The 16,044-nt window shown below is 36.0% G+C and overlaps 6 protein-coding genes across 8 annotated transcripts; 4 read left to right on the plus strand and 2 right to left on the minus strand.

Annotated features, from left to right (window-relative positions):
- Positions 1-7: 7 nt before the first annotated feature.
- Positions 8-4,118, plus strand: LOC129570704 (uncharacterized). 2 transcript variants are annotated; one of them, XM_055450407.1, is made up of 4 exons: positions 8-322; positions 946-1,342; positions 1,469-3,386; positions 3,463-4,118. In XM_055450407.1, the coding sequence occupies exons 3-4, from the start codon at positions 2,837-2,839 to the stop codon at positions 3,807-3,809; spliced, it is 897 nt and encodes a 298-aa protein (XP_055306382.1). In that variant the 5' UTR covers positions 8-322; positions 946-1,342; positions 1,469-2,836; the 3' UTR covers positions 3,810-4,118. The 2 variants fall into 2 exon arrangements, with proteins under 2 accessions (XP_055306382.1, XP_055306383.1); XM_055450408.1 differs by lacking the exons at positions 8-322; positions 946-1,342 and having other exon boundaries at positions 2,695-3,231; positions 3,274-3,386.
- Positions 4,119-4,210: 92 nt separating this feature from the next.
- On the plus strand, positions 4,211-6,325 carry LOC129570702 (uncharacterized). The gene is made up of 4 exons (XM_055450406.1): positions 4,211-4,445; positions 4,680-4,931; positions 5,024-5,216; positions 5,298-6,325. The coding sequence occupies exons 2-4, from the start codon at positions 4,698-4,700 to the stop codon at positions 5,771-5,773; spliced, it is 903 nt and encodes a 300-aa protein (XP_055306381.1). The 5' UTR covers positions 4,211-4,445; positions 4,680-4,697; the 3' UTR covers positions 5,774-6,325.
- A 99-nt stretch (positions 6,326-6,424) lies between these two features.
- Positions 6,425-8,009, plus strand: LOC129570691 (uncharacterized). 2 transcript variants are annotated; one of them, XM_055450391.1, is made up of 4 exons: positions 6,425-6,544; positions 6,652-6,971; positions 7,068-7,257; positions 7,350-8,009. In XM_055450391.1, exons 2-4 carry the CDS (start codon positions 6,771-6,773, stop codon positions 7,823-7,825), a joined length of 867 nt encoding a protein of 288 aa, XP_055306366.1. In that variant the 5' UTR covers positions 6,425-6,544; positions 6,652-6,770; the 3' UTR covers positions 7,826-8,009. The 2 variants fall into 2 exon arrangements, with proteins under 2 accessions (XP_055306366.1, XP_055306364.1); XM_055450389.1 differs by having other exon boundaries at positions 6,447-6,544; positions 6,657-6,971.
- A 66-nt stretch (positions 8,010-8,075) lies between these two features.
- Positions 8,076-8,946, minus strand: LOC129570693 (uncharacterized). Its single transcript, XM_055450392.1, has 2 exons — positions 8,805-8,946; positions 8,076-8,717 (listed from the first exon to the last, which is right to left on the minus strand). The coding sequence occupies exons 1-2, from the start codon at positions 8,868-8,870 to the stop codon at positions 8,163-8,165; spliced, it is 621 nt and encodes a 206-aa protein (XP_055306367.1). The 5' UTR covers positions 8,871-8,946; the 3' UTR covers positions 8,076-8,162.
- An 862-nt stretch (positions 8,947-9,808) lies between these two features.
- LOC129570727 (uncharacterized) lies at positions 9,809-11,173 on the minus strand. Its single transcript, XM_055450433.1, has 3 exons — positions 10,662-11,173; positions 10,339-10,464; positions 9,809-10,231 (listed from the first exon to the last, which is right to left on the minus strand). Exons 1-3 carry the CDS (start codon positions 10,846-10,848, stop codon positions 10,053-10,055), a joined length of 492 nt encoding a protein of 163 aa, XP_055306408.1. The 5' UTR covers positions 10,849-11,173; the 3' UTR covers positions 9,809-10,052.
- A 1,169-nt stretch (positions 11,174-12,342) lies between these two features.
- On the plus strand, positions 12,343-15,986 carry LOC129570721 (keratin, type I cytoskeletal 10-like; the record flags this gene model as incomplete). Its single annotated transcript, XM_055450427.1, is given in 5 exon segments — positions 12,343-12,441; positions 13,157-13,288; positions 15,303-15,381; positions 15,484-15,657; positions 15,915-15,986. Coding segments are annotated over 4 exon segments (346 nt in total), but the record flags the coding sequence as incomplete, so codon positions are not given.
- Between the last annotated feature and the right edge of the window lie 58 nt (positions 15,987-16,044).

Genomic DNA, 16,044 nt, shown 5'->3' on the forward strand with positions numbered 1-16,044 from the left:
TTGCAATGGTTTATGCTGTGCACTCTTTTGACGCACATCATAATAGTAAGGCTGTGAGCAGCATCACACCATTAACATTGGCCGTCTGAATGTGTTGCTATACTCAGTATCATGTATACAGTTTGCTGAATTGGCTTCTTTACGACGACATTCGTTGTGCTTTAAATGTGTCTCAGCACAAGTGTCATTGATAACTGGATTTGTTCGAAATGTTGTTTGATTTCTAATGAAAATCATAAAAAAAACTAGCATTTTCTTATTGCTTAAGGGAACAGCAGCTAGTGTTGAATCGAAAGTTGTGATTTTGTGATTTGAACAACGAGTAAGTAAAGCATGAATGACATATGCCAAATCGCCGATTTGTTTACTTTTCTGCGGTGTTTGATACACATTGACTTGGCATGTTTTGATCATGAATTCAACGCAATAAAACCATATTTACGCATTCCGATCGATATGAGTCATTGTTATTGATTCGATCGATTGAAAAAATCCAACTTTGTGACATAGTTTTTGTCATGCAGATTCATTGAAACGTTGATTTTGATTAGATATCAACGAATAATCATGCGTACACTTGTGTAATGTCAAAACATGCGACGAGTGTTAGGTATTATCTTGGCCAACAGCGGTGTTCTGTTTGCTCTGCATTCAGTTTTGGAATAAAATTAGTTTGAATAAAAAAGATTCATGAAAAAACGGGCAAAGATATGTCACCTTGACAACGTACACATTGACAACGTACAGCATTGCCAAAATACACATATAGTGATGTTCCCTAAGTTGATAGGAATTTCATGTCCAATTAGACTCCAATGTCAACGTCAGATTGGAAACCAATTTCTAAATACTAAACTAGTCCTAACTTGGCACCAAATGCGGCCCGTGGAATTATGCTACTCATAATCATCATTCACTTTACAAAATTTTCCATTTCTTTCACAGCTGAATGAACCTCTGTACAAGCTCTTTGTACCAATTAGACTAAGTTAAAAGTATGAAACATAGCAACACTGCTCATCAAGAGGTGTAACAACATTGAAGCTAGAGCATAAGTTCACCAGCAGTCCAGGGAAAAATGTTAAACCATTCAACGAAGATTGGAAAAAGTATCGCCTTAACTTCATTTCCAATTGGTATGTTTTCTTCGCACAAAACACAAGAGAGTATCTCAAATTGTTTTATTGATACTTTTAGGTGTTCTCAAAACAGTGTATCGCAACGTGATACGAACGACAAGCCTAAATTGAGTCGCAATTGAATTGTGTCAACATCGTATGTCGATTGAATCAAAGAGCTGCTGGCTCAATTGAATCAGAAAAACGTGCACTTCCTCTTTCATGTAAGTACATATAAATGTTTCACATTCATTTGGTCTTTTTGTAAAATCAATTTTACTTTGTTTCAAGTTCCTTTTCATACAATTTTGAAAATCGAATCGTTTTATATTATAATCTCATTCTAACAGAATGAAAAGAAGTCAATTCGATTCGACGGATAGTGATCTGAAGGATGTACAATCACCACAGACAATGGCCGAGAAGAAAAGTCGATGGGATGTACGAGAAGGGTGCACGGTTGAATCTAAAAAAGAGACACATCCGAAAGTTGAAAGTGAATCGGATGACATTACACTTGATACAAAAGTTGCGTGTTTTATTTGTGGTCGGAAGGGTCCACTTCGTCGTTTGACCAATCATCAAATGACTGCTCACTCAGCACTTCAGTTCATTCCACCGGAACCAAATGCAATTACATGCAGCCTTTGCAATTATGCTATGCCCAGCGCATCATTGGAACGCCATCTAAAACGCAAACATCCAACGGAATACAGCAAAATGCAGAAGCAGAAAATTGCTCAAATTTTGGCAACGACAAATCAGCCCATGAGCTCTGTGACCAACACACCTGTAGCGGATACACCGAAGGGTGACCATGTATTCGAACGAATGCCGAAGAATGAGCCAGTATCGAAGAACGATGAAGGGCCAAAGAATGAGCAACAACCGAAGGACTATGATGTGCCGAAGAATGATGAAAGTCTGAAGTACGAGCAAGCACCAACAATTGGAGAGCATTTGCCGAAAGAAAAACGTACGCCAAAGCCAGCTACATTACCAACGCAGACAATTTACATTAAAACCCAATCGATGGTTAGTGTTGAAGAGGATGATGATGGTTTCTTTGACTTGGTCATCACTGAATTTGGAGAATAGTAATCGATTTTAGGGTGATGCGTGACCTAAATGAAGAAAAAGAAGAAAAAATAAAGAAAATATCAACAGAAGGAAAAAAAAATAGCTCACAGATTGTGTGAATGAAAAAATGCTTCTAGTAAAATTGTCTGACATTGAAATTAGAACTTGAACAAGGCAACGAAAATGTAAATGTTAGAAATAAATGTGCCTGCATTAGCTTTAAGTCCCTAAATTGATATCTCGAAAATTAGATATAAAAGCTCAAAAAATCAAGAATTTTCGTTGACAATCGAAAAATTAAATGTTATGCATTGAAGAAAATAGAATTTGAAGAGAGCTGGAAAAAGAGCGAAAAATGTTTATAAAATCAAATATTTTCTAGGTAAAACGAATCATTTAATTTTTCCCGCTTTGAGCGCCTTCCATTGGAAAGTGTATCAACAATAACACTGGAATTGATGGAAATGTCACAATTAAGCTGATATAGCTGATTATGCGAAATGTGACAGTTTGCCGCAAAATAGTCATTGAGTCGCACATCTTTTTGTATTTTTTTTTTCTAAAATCACAGTTTTTTCATTGATGTGAATGGCATCGCAATCAAATCGAAGTTGATATCGAAAATTGGTGTAAAAACCATGTCACAGGAGTTTTTCAATAGCACTGAAGGTGATTGGTTCCTATCAAATCTGAGTGACAATGATGCAATGAATTGGAATAACCCATCGGTGGCGGGAGTATTCCAGAATCCACCAAAAAACCAAATTGATTCGCTATTTACCCGTGTCCAGCATCGTCATTTCGTGTGTGGAGCGTGTGGCGAAAAGATTCCCGAAGAGAATCTGACTAATCATCATTCGGTGAAGCATTCTCGAGTGCCTTTTATCATGGATATGTACGAATTGTTCGAGATTGACGAACAGTTTCAGTGTTTGTGTTGCAATTACGAAATACTTGAAAGCAATTTTCAAACACATTTGGAACTGTTCCATCCAGAAGTGATGGCTAACTGTGCCAATGAGAATGTGCCGTTGGGCCATGAGCCTCTTTACAGCCATGAAACTAATCCACAGTCGACATCCGAGTACGTCAACCCTGAGCCCAATCAACAATCCACATTCGACTATCCGATCCATGGTGCCAATCAACAAACAATATACAGCGATGCTACTTCGAGATTTTACAGATGTAAGGCCTGTCACTTTGTTTGTCATTGTTCCTCACTAATTTCATTTCTTTTTTTTGTTGATTTTCTTTCTCCTAGGTAAGGCCTGCCCTTCCAGCGGTATAAGCCAATCGAATTTAAACAGACACCGTTCACGAGTTCATCCCAATATTCCAGCCGGCACTGACCTGTTTCAACTGATTAAAGTCTTGACAAAGATAAAGTGTGACGTTTGCAAGAAAGAAATTAAATCGGATCGAATTGAAAAGCATCGCTTGAAATATCACCCGGACAAGTTTGGCGAAGCACGAAGTGAAACACCCACAACTGAACCATCTGAAGGATTCCATAACATTTGCGTCAGTACCAGTGAACTCGAACGTTTAACACGCCTTGATCGCATCTACGAACTCAATGGTCGGATTCATCTCAAAGATTTCAACTAATTGCCACTGCAACTTAATTTAGTGCCACAGCCAACACAGCTTGGCCACAGCAGTAATAAGCAAAAGAAAAAATGTTAAAGTTTGAAGAAGTCTTGATAGAAATTTTTTTCTTAAGAGCAGATCGTTAAAATACGGAGTCAATATTTTTTTTAAATCAAATTTATTTTTACACCTATTTTTCTACCAAGTTTTTGTTATAGAGCGCTACCAAAGTTGACATCTATAAAATAATAATGTTTTACGGGTTATTTAATTTGATATCTCATTTTTATAATAAAAATAAATACTTTTTGAAGGTCAATTGAAAAATCCGGGATTTTTATGGACCAGAATTGAATATTCATGTAAATAAAATGGATTTTGAGAACTCTGCCTCGAACATTTTGTAAACAAAATTTCAGTTAACCACCGGGCCAATGGACCACTGACTTTGCGGAAATGTAAGCGGTCCCAGCTTCAATGTTAAGTCTCAAACAAATACACTAGCGGCGCTGGCTCTGTCGTTCACTTTGACAGCTATTTGTTTTGACATTTTGCTGGGGCAAATGTGTTTTTATTGCTTTCATCGACGCTAAGCATAAGTCGTAAAAATGACAATAAATCGTTTCGAGAATTTTCATAAGCAGAGGAAAGAAAGTTAGTAAAAATTGAAAAGAAATATTTTAGACTGGGATATTATTTATGGTTTGCCAGAAAGAGAATTATTGAATCCGTGTATTTCTTTATGGAAACAACCGTGTACCTCATTTTAAGCCGGAATTTTCAACTTCAATACGCAAAATTGTCCATTGATAAAACTCAATATTGCCAAAAATTAACAACATCTTGTGACCCATTCCAATTAAAAATACTTGAGTTTGACCGTAACAGAAACAGATTCATCCTAAAATGTTCAACTCGATGCGAATGCCCGAAGAACAAAGACAGCCCAGAGGGAGCAGAGCCAATAACTACAACGATTTTGAATGTCTCGAACTGATTCGGGTCGTAAAGAAATATGCACACATTATCGAATACAAGGATGACGGCAAGAACTTGTACACGCACAGGTTCATTACAAATGATGACCGAAACAGAGCTTGGGATGCAATTTGTCGAGAGTTCAACATTAGAACCGGATGGGTGAGATATATCGGTTTTATTTCTTTTATGTTTCAATTTTTATTTAAAAAAAACGATTGGAATTTTTATTCAATTCATAATATTATTTACAGGTTGAACGTTCTGTAGCTAGTTTAAAATCGAAGTGGAATAATGACAAGTCAAATATTCGGGATTATGTTCAGTATTTGGAAACATCGCAATCGAGATCGGGCCGACCACCCGAAGAAATTCCAAAACCGAAATTCATGAACGTCATCGCTGAGATAATCGGATCATACTGTCCGGCGTTGGGACCCATTCCAAGTAAAAATCACTTTGTTCACCCATTTAGAACGCTCACTCTGACTATATTGTATTGAATCGCTTTTTTCATGTTTTTTTTAGATATCGATGAAATCGATTTGGGTGAACCAGAGACTCCGGTGCAGGCGATTAAAGAAGAGCCATCGATTGAAAATACAGGTTTACCATTCGAAGAGCTTATGGCTAATGACAATTCGGACCAATTTAATTTTAACATCGCCGAATCTTCATCATTGGACTCATTCAATGAAACAACAGCACCAAATCAACCTTTACATCCGCCGCCGCCTAAAAGGACGAAACAATCAAACCAATTACCACCATTATTCCAGTCTAATGGTACCTCGGCATCAGCGAATACCAATTCAGAGATTCAAGAACTACAAATTCAGCTGCTGAAGAGACAAATTGAAGTTCAAGACAAACAAATCGAGGTACAAGAGCTGATGGCTGAGGAACTCAGGATCAAAATCAAGAGAACGCAACAGCTCATGAAAATGGATACAGCCGAAAGTGAACTACGGTGTAGGGAAATTTCAAAACGATTAGAATCATAGAAAATAATCATCCTATTTTTGAAAAAACACGCCGAGTACACCTTGTTGATGGATCATAGCGTATCAAAATCCCGACCTCTGTTCATTTTTGAAATTGGAGACCATGAAAATTATATGTATCTCGCCCATTGTCCCTCACCAACCGAGTTTCTTAAGTAATTTGGGCTACAAATTGTATTGGCAATTAGTTGCGATAAGCTTAGGTCTGAACTGCAGAATTATTTTGGTTTATTGACTTCTAGAAAGTGTAATATTTTCAGCCATATGTAACTGTTCTTTGTGCTGTTAGCAGCTGTCTACAGATAAACCTATGAAAATTGTAACTTTATTCAACAATAATCACAAAAATTCAACCGTGTGGTTGAATTGAATTGCATACATTTCATCATTAACTTATTGTAAATGTGGTTATTTTCAATGAAAAATAAAAAATTCAGAATTTTTTCTAATTATATATAAGTTCATCAACATCTGCAAAAAATGTATCCAAATTATATTTAAATACCATATAAATTTATTAAATAAAAAAAAATCCAAAATGTTGCATCGAAAGTGAAGAAATTTTTTTTTGTTCGGCAATGGCTTTGTAAAATTAAGCGGTCACAGCTTCATTATGAAGTGTCAAACAGACACACTGGCGGCGCTGGCTCTATTAGTCTCTTTGACAGTTATTTGTTTTGACATCTCGCAATGAAATATCATACTTTTATTGGCTTTAGGATGCTGGCTTGGGGATTAATTCGGTAATTATCTGAAGTGAAAAAGAGAAAGGTATGTTAAATATTCCATTTTTTCAAGGTGAATGGCTACCAATCAATTTGTGTAATCGGTATTACTTTGTTGTGGAAACTGAAAAACAATTGTTTCTGTCATTTAAGCCTAGAATAAGCCGTGTGAATCTTTCAACTTGAAACCACCAATTCTACTCAAAGAGGGATATTAAAGCACTGCATTACAGCTGACCACCATAAAACCAAAGAATTCAGTGCTTTTAAACATGCCCGAAGAGAAGAAAGTGTCCAAAGGGAGCAGAGAAAAAAATTACACCGATTTTGAATGCCTTGAACTGATTCGAGCCATAAAAAAGTACGCACACATCATTGAATGCAGGAATCTCGGCACGTATCGATACAAAAATGAAGACCGAAACGCTGCATGGGAAGCCGTGTGCCAGCAGTTTAACACTAAAACATCACAAGTGAGACTTGATTTTTAACATTTTTTTTATCTACAAAGAAGAGTTTTTTTCTAATTTTTCTATCAAATTTGCTTGACATTTGCACGTAAATTACAGAATAGGACAGTATCTGGCTTAAAAATGAAGTGGAAAAATGACAAATCAAATATTCGCGATTATATACAATATTTGAAAACATCACAATCAAGAAGTGGTCGTGCACCTGAAGAAATTCCAAAGCCAAAATTCATGAATCTCATCGCTGAGATTATGGGCGTTGATTTCCCGGCATTGGGACCAATCCCAGGTACAATCATTTTGAATGATTTATCCTTCATGAATGCTTACTTTAGCCGTACCATTGAGGATTGTTTTAATATTTGGATACATTTTTTGCAGATGTTGATGAACTTATCATGGATACATCAGTCCCAGTTGCTACAAATCCAGTCAAACAAGAGCCACCGGTCGAAAATTCAGATTTATCATTCGAAGAGATTATGGTTAATGAAAATAACGACCAATTCAATTACGCTGCCGATGATACATCGTCGATGGACTCGTTTCATCAAAGCACATCACAGAATCAGTCCTTCCATCATCCGAAATCACCTTCAGCTCACCCACCGCCAGCTAAACGTATGAGACTAGCAGATCAAGCATCATTACAATTTAATGGCATTCCAGCAACTATAAATAACAGTTCCGAGATTCAAGAACTTCAAATTCAACTGCTTAAGCGACAGATCGAAGTTCAAGAGCTAATGGCCGTCGAACTCAAAGCCAAAATCGAAAGAACACAACAGCTCATGCGAATGGATGCGGTTGAAAGTGAACTTCGGTGTAAAGAAATTACGAAGAGATTGGAATCTTAGGAGTTTAGAATTGTAGATATAGAATAATTTCGCTTTTTATTGGAAAATTTCTAGTATTTGTGCATTCGTGTTCTACTTACATAGTTCGCACTTTTTAATATTAGGTTTTTAATTGTAAAATTATCTTTGCCCTAAAGAAAATAAAATGAAACACATTTTCCAGAACATTTTCTGTTTGATGGTTATAAAATAAAACAAGAACATTGTTAGTTTGTCCATTTTTGCCATTATATTTCAATGAAATAAATTAAATTGTCAGAATCTAACGATTTTATCTCGATTTATGCGACCGATATTCAGTCTGAATTGTATTTTTCTTCATAGCTTCCTTTCATCATCAATTCTCAGTTAAGACTAAGTCCAAAAAGCCATCATCATCCTGTTCAACACTAAGCATCGATTTCTTTGTTGGAAACGGCTCAGGCTCTGGACGGATACTCTCAATCGGCAAATGAGTTGGTCTGGTTTGATTAACAGAGACATAGGGTCTATGCATTTGCATTCGAATATATTGAGATAAATGTTTATTTCGCTGATGACTTTCCAAGGCTGTGCTGGGCATTTTATTTCTGCAAAACTTGCATCGGACCATTGCTGCTCCATTTGATGGGTTGCCTGCTTTCGTCTCAGATCGAACGAATTTGCCAGCATTCAGTCGAGATAGAATGTCCTTAACGTTTGAATGAGCCGACTTTTGGTGAATAATCAAATCAGCCAATGCCATTTTATGACCACAGATGATGCATTCAACGTAACTGCTATGTCTGTTTGTCTGTGATTTCGTCACCTTTTTTGGTGCAATCGACACAACATTTTGATGTGCCACGTCATCTGTTGACGATGGTTCTTTCGACACATCGGCTTTTGCCATTTCCGATCTGGTTCGCTTCATCTACAAAAAAAAACATTTCAAAATTACGATAAAATACCAAAGAAAATAGGAACAAGGTGAAAACTGTTCAATAAAATGTATTATTACTTCGTTGCGGCACGCGATAACACATTCAATCTGATTCAACTGCAATACGGTTTGACACCGGCACATAGAAATGTCAACAAGTAGCTGTCATACTTTGGCATGAACAGGTTACGATTGTGAAATTCCCAAAGTGAAACTTTTTTTAAGTGCATCGATGAATTGAATAAACATTTTCAGTTTTTAGCTGTTTGTATGGGTCTTATTGGTGTTTTCTAGAATTGCCATAAGATCATAAAATGACCACGAAATAATAAATTGTCATGCAAACAACTTGATATGTGGAATCCACAGTGTGGATATAATTTGTTTCATCTCTTATCGGGACTCAGTTTCAACAATGGCAAAAAAAAATCTCTTTATCACGCAACCGATAAACGATACACTCGTATCACAAACAGCTGCTGGAACTATGCATTGCAAATTGACTATTTTTAGAATAGTATTGTTCTACTCTCCCTTCTATTTTTAAAAACATCATTCTGTTTGCGAAATGACTTAGGATCGTCATAAAATATTGCATTCAATTCATCGCAAGTGACATGTATCGGACAATTTGACAAGATATTGCTTCGATCGAACACAATTGCTCTTTGCAATGAAACAATTGCGTTCTATTTTTGTTGCTTCATACAGACAAAGGGAGATGTTTTGTTTATTGCGCAATATTTTCCATGATTCTTTGAGTGACACCTCACATGTCACATGCAAACTTGTGTAAATAGGGGACAAAATGTGAAACTGGCCAATTCCAATTTTTCGTTCTAATTTCCAATAACAAAAATAGTTACCGTCTGACTTTTCACATGCAATTTATTCTAATTCCCTTGAATTCCTTGGAACGATCATAGAGTTCGACTCAAAGTATCGAATATGAAGAGATTCTATTTCAATGAAGAGACTTTTGATGGTCTGGCCGTTATTTGTTCAATTAAATAAACACACACAAAATTATGTTTCACACAACGATATATATTCTACATATATTTCACGGCAAAAGACGTGTTGTTCGTGACGAAAATTACAACTTTACTTAAGTTTACTAAAAATAAAATAAAATATGTTCAATAAATTGCTAAAGGCGTCCTATGACAATAATCGTTATTCTCATGTCGGTATTTGTTCATTGTTGAAAGAATAATAAAATGAAAAAAATAAAAAATGTTCAATATTGGAAAATGAAAGAGGTTCTCGCTTCGGCGATGGGTTCCTGAGCTGATGACACTTCACGACCAAAGATGATGAAAATTTCTACTTTTTTGGCGATTGGTTTGGAGTTTTGATCGGCAATTTGGCCAGCTCGAAGCTAGAAATGGCGATCAATCGATTGATCACATCCAACTCCCTCTCATAGTCAATCTTAGACATGTTGATGATCTTGAACTGACCAGTTTGACCATTCAAATGGCCCACACATCGAACGACATCACCTGAAAACATCAAAAAAAATTACTCAGTTTTAGATTGATTCTCTCATAATTTCTCTATTTCGAATAGATTTCCATTTATATGCATTCCAGTTTGTGAAATGGTTTACCTGTTTGGAATGGTCGCATATCGCCATAGAAATTGGCTTGCATTGTATGCACATGTATATTGTCCGCACAGCGCAGAGTCAAACAAGTCGTCCGTTCATTAGGTCGTGAAATCTGATGAATTTTCGCTAAATTGGAAGAGGAATTCATTTTTGTTAGATTTTTTCATATTTTTTAATTTTCCAAAAAAAGGACATTTTTCGATCAAGTTTTCAATTTTCTTCATATTTGTCTCATATTTTCCCTCATTCAAGTTCTAACCAATGAAAAAACTGTCTCAATACGATTTGCTTTCAATTTCAATTGAAAAATGGTCAAAACTTACGGAAAAATTCCAGGAGCGTGTTGTGATTGTTGAAGTTGTCATTTCGCATGTGAGTACGCATCGTCTTGATGTCCACCGTCAAAATACGTTCAAGCGGCTCTTCTTTTTTTGGTGACTCATTTTTCGTATCGATTGAAGGCACATCCGTACCGGTGGTGTTCTGTGGGAGTTTCAACATTGTCTTCATTTTTCAGCAACACTTCGACCTTTCTATTTCGACTTTTCTCTCTTTTTTTCTTTTCTCCAACTTCTCTTCAATGTTCTTGGTCTTTAGCGGCAATTTTTCCCTCAATTTTGGCTCGATTTTTCCTCAATTCCGGCTCGATTTTCCCTCAATTCCGGCAGCTAATTGCTCGATTTTCATCAATACGCCAATAATTTGGTTTGATTTTGTCGATCCACTAATTATTTTATTGTTCACTGCTTTGCTATTACGTTGAGTATATCGTTCAGTTGTGTTATTGCGTCGTTTGCAACCATTCAATTAGAACATCGGAGAAAGACTGTGCAAGTGACTCATCTCACAAGTGATGCACTACTTTCCACTTGACTGATGGTACATAAAAACAGTTTGTTTGGTTTTTTATCTCTCTCTGACTTAACGAGAGTGCGAGTGAATGAGATTGTGAGTGAATGAGAGAGTGAGTGAATGCCGGTGTAAACAAAGTGAGTTAATGGCGATGCATTTCTTTTTCATTCACACTGCTGTGTTATAACGGATTGAAACCACAACAAAGTGGCTTGCGTGCATCGGTCACACAACACACAGTCGAAGATGAGAAACGTACATTCTGTTGCTAAGCCAAGAATTTGGACAAAACGGTACATTGATTCAGAACAAGTGGATTCAAGCATAAACAAGAGAATGAACATTTTGTTTACTGATTTTGGATGCGAGTAAAAGTATTGCTGTTATTTATTGTTTTTGTATTTTTTTATCGCTTTAGTTGTTGTTTTTTCCGTTTCGTTGACTGTATGAGAAAAAGAACATGGTCAATGTAATTGATTACAAAAGAATTTCCATTTCAAATTCTCATGAGTTTGGCATTATGAAACTCGCATTATCAAACACGTCAAACAAATTCATTTTCTATCACCTTGCGACCTAGACCAACAAATATTTTCGAATTGCATAATTGTGTGGCGACAACGCTGGATTCTACCATGTTTGCGCCGTAGTGTGTCATTCAAGAAAACATTTGCTTAATGATTATGGTGTTTTTTTTCCTGATAAAAATGAGTTATTTTAAGCTCATCATTGAAACCCATCATTTGGGTGGCCATTGTGTTGTTTGAATAGAATCGCCGCAAACATATCCCTAACACGAAATGCAGCCCGAACACAAAAGCGGCATGACACATTTGTTAAGGTGCGTTTTTATTGCGATATGGTAAATAAAACAAGCCGATTTGAAATGCAAATAGAGAATTGATGTGTGGATAAGATAAGGTCCAAATAGTTCCCACTGATTTCATGTACATTGTACATGTACACTCATTATTTCTTCGGCAAAATGCACGCGACGAATGTCTTGTTATTATCTTCTTCATTTTTTGTTCGGACATGTGTAAATAGCAAATAGTGCGTAATATTGAATCATTTCCGATCCATTGTTTACCAGCCAGACTCTGGCTGCCAGAGCAATGGGCTCAGGTATAAATATCTGCAGTGATTGTGGCACTCAAACACACAGTTCATGTTGTGCTCAAGTGAATAACATCGAAACGATTTTTAACCATCAATTTAGTGGTGTGAAAGTGCAATTTTTCGCTGTTGTCGGTATGGAAAATTTTCTGTGCGGAGAAACTCCGTCAGCTTTTGTTAATAAAGCAATTATAGAGTGAAGAAATTTCAGTAATAAATCTTCTTAAACGCATTCAAACCGTTTTTGATGAGTTCTTGCCACTTTGCAACACAATTGACTCATTGTTATAAACCGACATACACACACGGCCTAAAATTACGTTCAATTACGATGTAATCAGTGAGCGTCTGAAAAATGCATCTTTTTGATGGCACACGTAGTGAAAAGAGTCAATGCAATCGAATCGTATTAAATGGTCGTTCGTGTTTGTTTTCATACCGTTTCGATGATAATATAATAAATGCCATATCTCTCATGTGAAAATCAACCATTGGACACGATAGGCGAGCGCGCGCGTGCACCATTGTTTCGATGCGAATTCATATACACACTCACTCACAATTGTGCATAATTTTTCTCTTTCGCTCTTTGCCTCATCACATCGCCGTCTCAAAAATCGGTTCAACGTCTCTCGTTTGCATTGCGAGTGATGGGCTTCGATTCAAAACAATATTTCTCTCCGTGTGTGCTCATTTGCCATTTTCAAATTAGCTTCCGTTCAATATATCTCTCTCTCTCTCTATCTCTATCTCGGTTGCAACTCTAACCAAAAATCACAATCAAATTCATGGCTTGTCTATCTCTATCCATTTGATTTCAGTGTATACGCTTTTTTCCCACTCACAATAGATTTTAACGGATAACAGATCTTGCAAATTACCTACCGATTTTCGCGATTCCATTCAGTCAACGCTATTCAGTCGTTCCGGACACAGCGCCCCAGCAACAAATATAACAAACATGAATTGGACTAACGCTATTGTAAGTAGAATTTCGGTCTCCGATTGAACTTTCGAGGTTGATAAATTTTTTTTTCGGTTTGGTTTGCATAGAAAGTGAAATTTTAGGTTGAAAATGGACTGATTTTTCTAGTTTATCATTTAAGACACACTTTTCATCGTCGGAAAATGTCTATAATGTGATATATTTTTTTGAATTTTGCTTTGAATTAATTTATGTCGTTGAAACTAGAATATTGAACTCTTGAGTTTTTTTCTTCTGAATGCTTGGCTCAGACTTCAAAGCACTATTGGAGTGTCTTTTTTTTTGTATTTTTCAATCGATTTTTTTCTGAATATTTTTGCCATTTTGGTCAAATTTACCACGTTTGTGACTCACATTTGATTGAAAAAGCGAATCTGGCTTTGAAAAAGTAAAAATTCTTTTGAAAAATCTAATGAAGGAGATAAAAATCGGTTAAAATGAATCTGAACTTAAGAATTTGAAGTGGTAAAAATGATCTGAATTGGTAAAAAAATAGTTCGTTGATAAGTCTTCGATACATAATTTTGATAAAATGTGAAGAAAATTATTTGATTTTTAATGAAATATGAAGAAAAAAAACTTTGTTTTAAAGTCAAATTCTAAGGGAGACTTCAATAAAACCGATTCTGACCTCTAATTGAGTAAAAGTTTCAAGTCTACAGACTCTTTCTCTGTACATGGTGTCGTATACGATAGGCGTTAAGGTGTTTACACCTGAATCACATATCGGTTTCCATTGTACGGAATGGCAATGGTGTGCAAGTGGCGTAAAACTAGTCGCGTACTCAGTCGAGTGGTCAGTTTTGATTGCACGCAAATCGAACACAATACATCGCGGATGTAATTATATTTCTTTCGTGCTGCTTAAGATTCAGTTAGACTGATGAAATCATCAGATGTTCTTGGGATGACGTATCGTTTTTATTGTTAAAAATTACACTTTGAAAGAATTTATCGCCAACACGAAGGAAATCATCCAATCTTTAAGACTGTTTTGAATTCTTGGTTGATGACGTAATGGGTGATGCAATAATTTTTGAATAGTTACTTTGCCCGGAACATCTGAAGCGGAATTGGTCTACATCCGTTTTTGAAACTCATTTTGATCATGGAAGCTTCGTCGTTTCAGAAGAATATATTCATCTTGTATTCATTCTACTTATTCAGCTCACTTAACTAATGAGATACTGATTCTTAAACAGCGAAAACCAAACCAATAGAAAAAGAAGTGAAAAAATTTGTAAATTTTCGGAAGTTCCCGCCCAAACATTTCATTCAAAGTTTAAATTTCAAAACCGATTCTTGAATGAAATAATTGCATTTACTAAAACCGATTGCCTATTTCACACGTTAGACTTCGTTTATAATTCTTTTGTTTCGAAATTTTTTCAATGCAGATTTTATGCAAATCGATAAAAATTGAATATTCCATGTCATTTAAAGCCAAATGAAATCAACAGAACCAAACAATGCAAAAAACAATTAAAGATTTTATCGATAAAAAATTATTTGGAGGAAAATCAAAGAATTTTTCTTTTATAGCTTTAGTATGGCTTAAGCCATAAACGGGAGCTGATTTAGCTCCTTAGATACTATTCATACCATCCATACCTCGAGCATGCTTTTGTATCTTTGCCAAAAATGGTTCTGTACTAAGCTGAAAAAACTTAGCTAACAATTTAAAATACATTGCGCCCCGCAAGCCATCTAGATGGCGCCACAAGAAAATTTGGTTCTTATACGAGGTGTATGCTCAAAATATGATACCATAAAATCATGAATTTTCTTAGTTTACTCAAAAATTCTGCGGTATAATTGAGTCGAAACTCGAAACCGTAGAAAAAATCGCTAAAAACAAAATTCAAACATTTCCACTGATGCAAACTGCACATTTTAAATTTCAAGTCTTTCAACATCGCTTACAATCCCAATGAAATGATGAATTGCACTTAAAAGTAAAGATAAATTGAGTTGAAAAACCTAATCGAAAACAATTTTTACCTATTGTTAGCTTTCTATCGCTCTTCTCATCGTTGGATTGACGATCGCAACTGCGAGACCGCAGCAATCGAACACACCCAGTGAAAGATGTAATGGATAAGTTTTGTATTGAACGCTATATCACTTTTGTTTATTGTGTAATAAAATCAGAATGATTAATCTAGCGCATCATATTGGTCTCTTTGATTCAGTATTTGATTTGAGCAGTTTATTCAACCGTTACCCGACTTATCAGCAGCGGCCATACTTCGGCGGCAATGGAATTTACCAAGGTGGCATAGGTGGCGGGTACCCAGGTGCTGGCTATCCACAAGGTGGCCTCGGTGGTGGATATCCTGGCAGTGGATTGGGTACAAACATTCTAGGTATAAATGAATATGCCTCACTTTGAACACCTAAGAAAAAAAGTCAAAATTCGTATTAAATTGAAAGATTTATTCGTTTTTATCCTGTTTTTTTTCTTCAAATTTCTTGAATTAGATTGAAATTGAAATCTATTAATTTAGAAAAAAAATCGATTGACTGAAGAAGATTTCCAGATGTCTTTTCTTGGTTAATCTCTTTCAAACTATTTCTACTAATTCTATTTAATCAACTTTGTTTCTTGTCACATTCGATCAAGGTGGTGGCTACGGTGGTGGCTATGGTAGTAGCGGCATTGGAGGAGGTTATGGTGGCTACGGAGGCTATGGAGGTAAGCTATCAATAATCAGTAAAGGACCCTCATTTACATTATCATTTTTGCAAACGTC

Source organism: Sitodiplosis mosellana, unplaced genomic scaffold, assembly GCF_009176505.1.
Source record: "Sitodiplosis mosellana isolate CC-2019 unplaced genomic scaffold, AAFC_SMos_1.0 Smas_scaffold_75, whole genome shotgun sequence".
Classification (NCBI taxonomy): Eukaryota; Metazoa; Arthropoda; class Insecta; order Diptera; family Cecidomyiidae; genus Sitodiplosis; species Sitodiplosis mosellana.

Coding starts and splice junctions, on each gene's coding strand:
- LOC129570702 (XM_055450406.1), top strand. CDS start 4,698: ATGTTCAACTCGATGCGAATGCCCGAAGAACAAAGACAGCCCAGAGGG. Junction 4,932..5,023: donor TCAACATTAGAACCGGATGG/GTGAGATATATC, acceptor TATTATTTACAG/GTTGAACGTTCTGTAGCTAG. Junction 5,217..5,297: donor GGCGTTGGGACCCATTCCAA/GTAAAAATCACT, acceptor TGTTTTTTTTAG/ATATCGATGAAATCGATTTG.
- LOC129570727 (XM_055450433.1), bottom strand. CDS start 10,848: ATGAAGACAATGTTGAAACTCCCACAGAACACCACCGGTACGGATGTG. Junction 10,465..10,661: donor CACGCTCCTGGAATTTTTCC/GTAAGTTTTGAC, acceptor CTTCCAATTTAG/CGAAAATTCATCAGATTTCA. Junction 10,232..10,338: donor TATGCGACCATTCCAAACAG/GTAAACCATTTC, acceptor TGATGTTTTCAG/GTGATGTCGTTCGATGTGTG.
- LOC129570693 (XM_055450392.1), bottom strand. CDS start 8,870: ATGTGCCGGTGTCAAACCGTATTGCAGTTGAATCAGATTGAATGTGTT. Junction 8,718..8,804: donor TTATCGCGTGCCGCAACGAA/GTAATAATACAT, acceptor TTTTTTTTGTAG/ATGAAGCGAACCAGATCGGA.
- LOC129570691 (XM_055450391.1), top strand. CDS start 6,771: ATGCCCGAAGAGAAGAAAGTGTCCAAAGGGAGCAGAGAAAAAAATTAC. Junction 6,972..7,067: donor TTAACACTAAAACATCACAA/GTGAGACTTGAT, acceptor CGTAAATTACAG/AATAGGACAGTATCTGGCTT. Junction 7,258..7,349: donor GGCATTGGGACCAATCCCAG/GTACAATCATTT, acceptor CATTTTTTGCAG/ATGTTGATGAACTTATCATG.
- LOC129570704 (XM_055450407.1), top strand. CDS start 2,837: ATGTCACAGGAGTTTTTCAATAGCACTGAAGGTGATTGGTTCCTATCA. Junction 3,387..3,462: donor TACTTCGAGATTTTACAGAT/GTAAGGCCTGTC, acceptor TCTTTCTCCTAG/GTAAGGCCTGCCCTTCCAGC.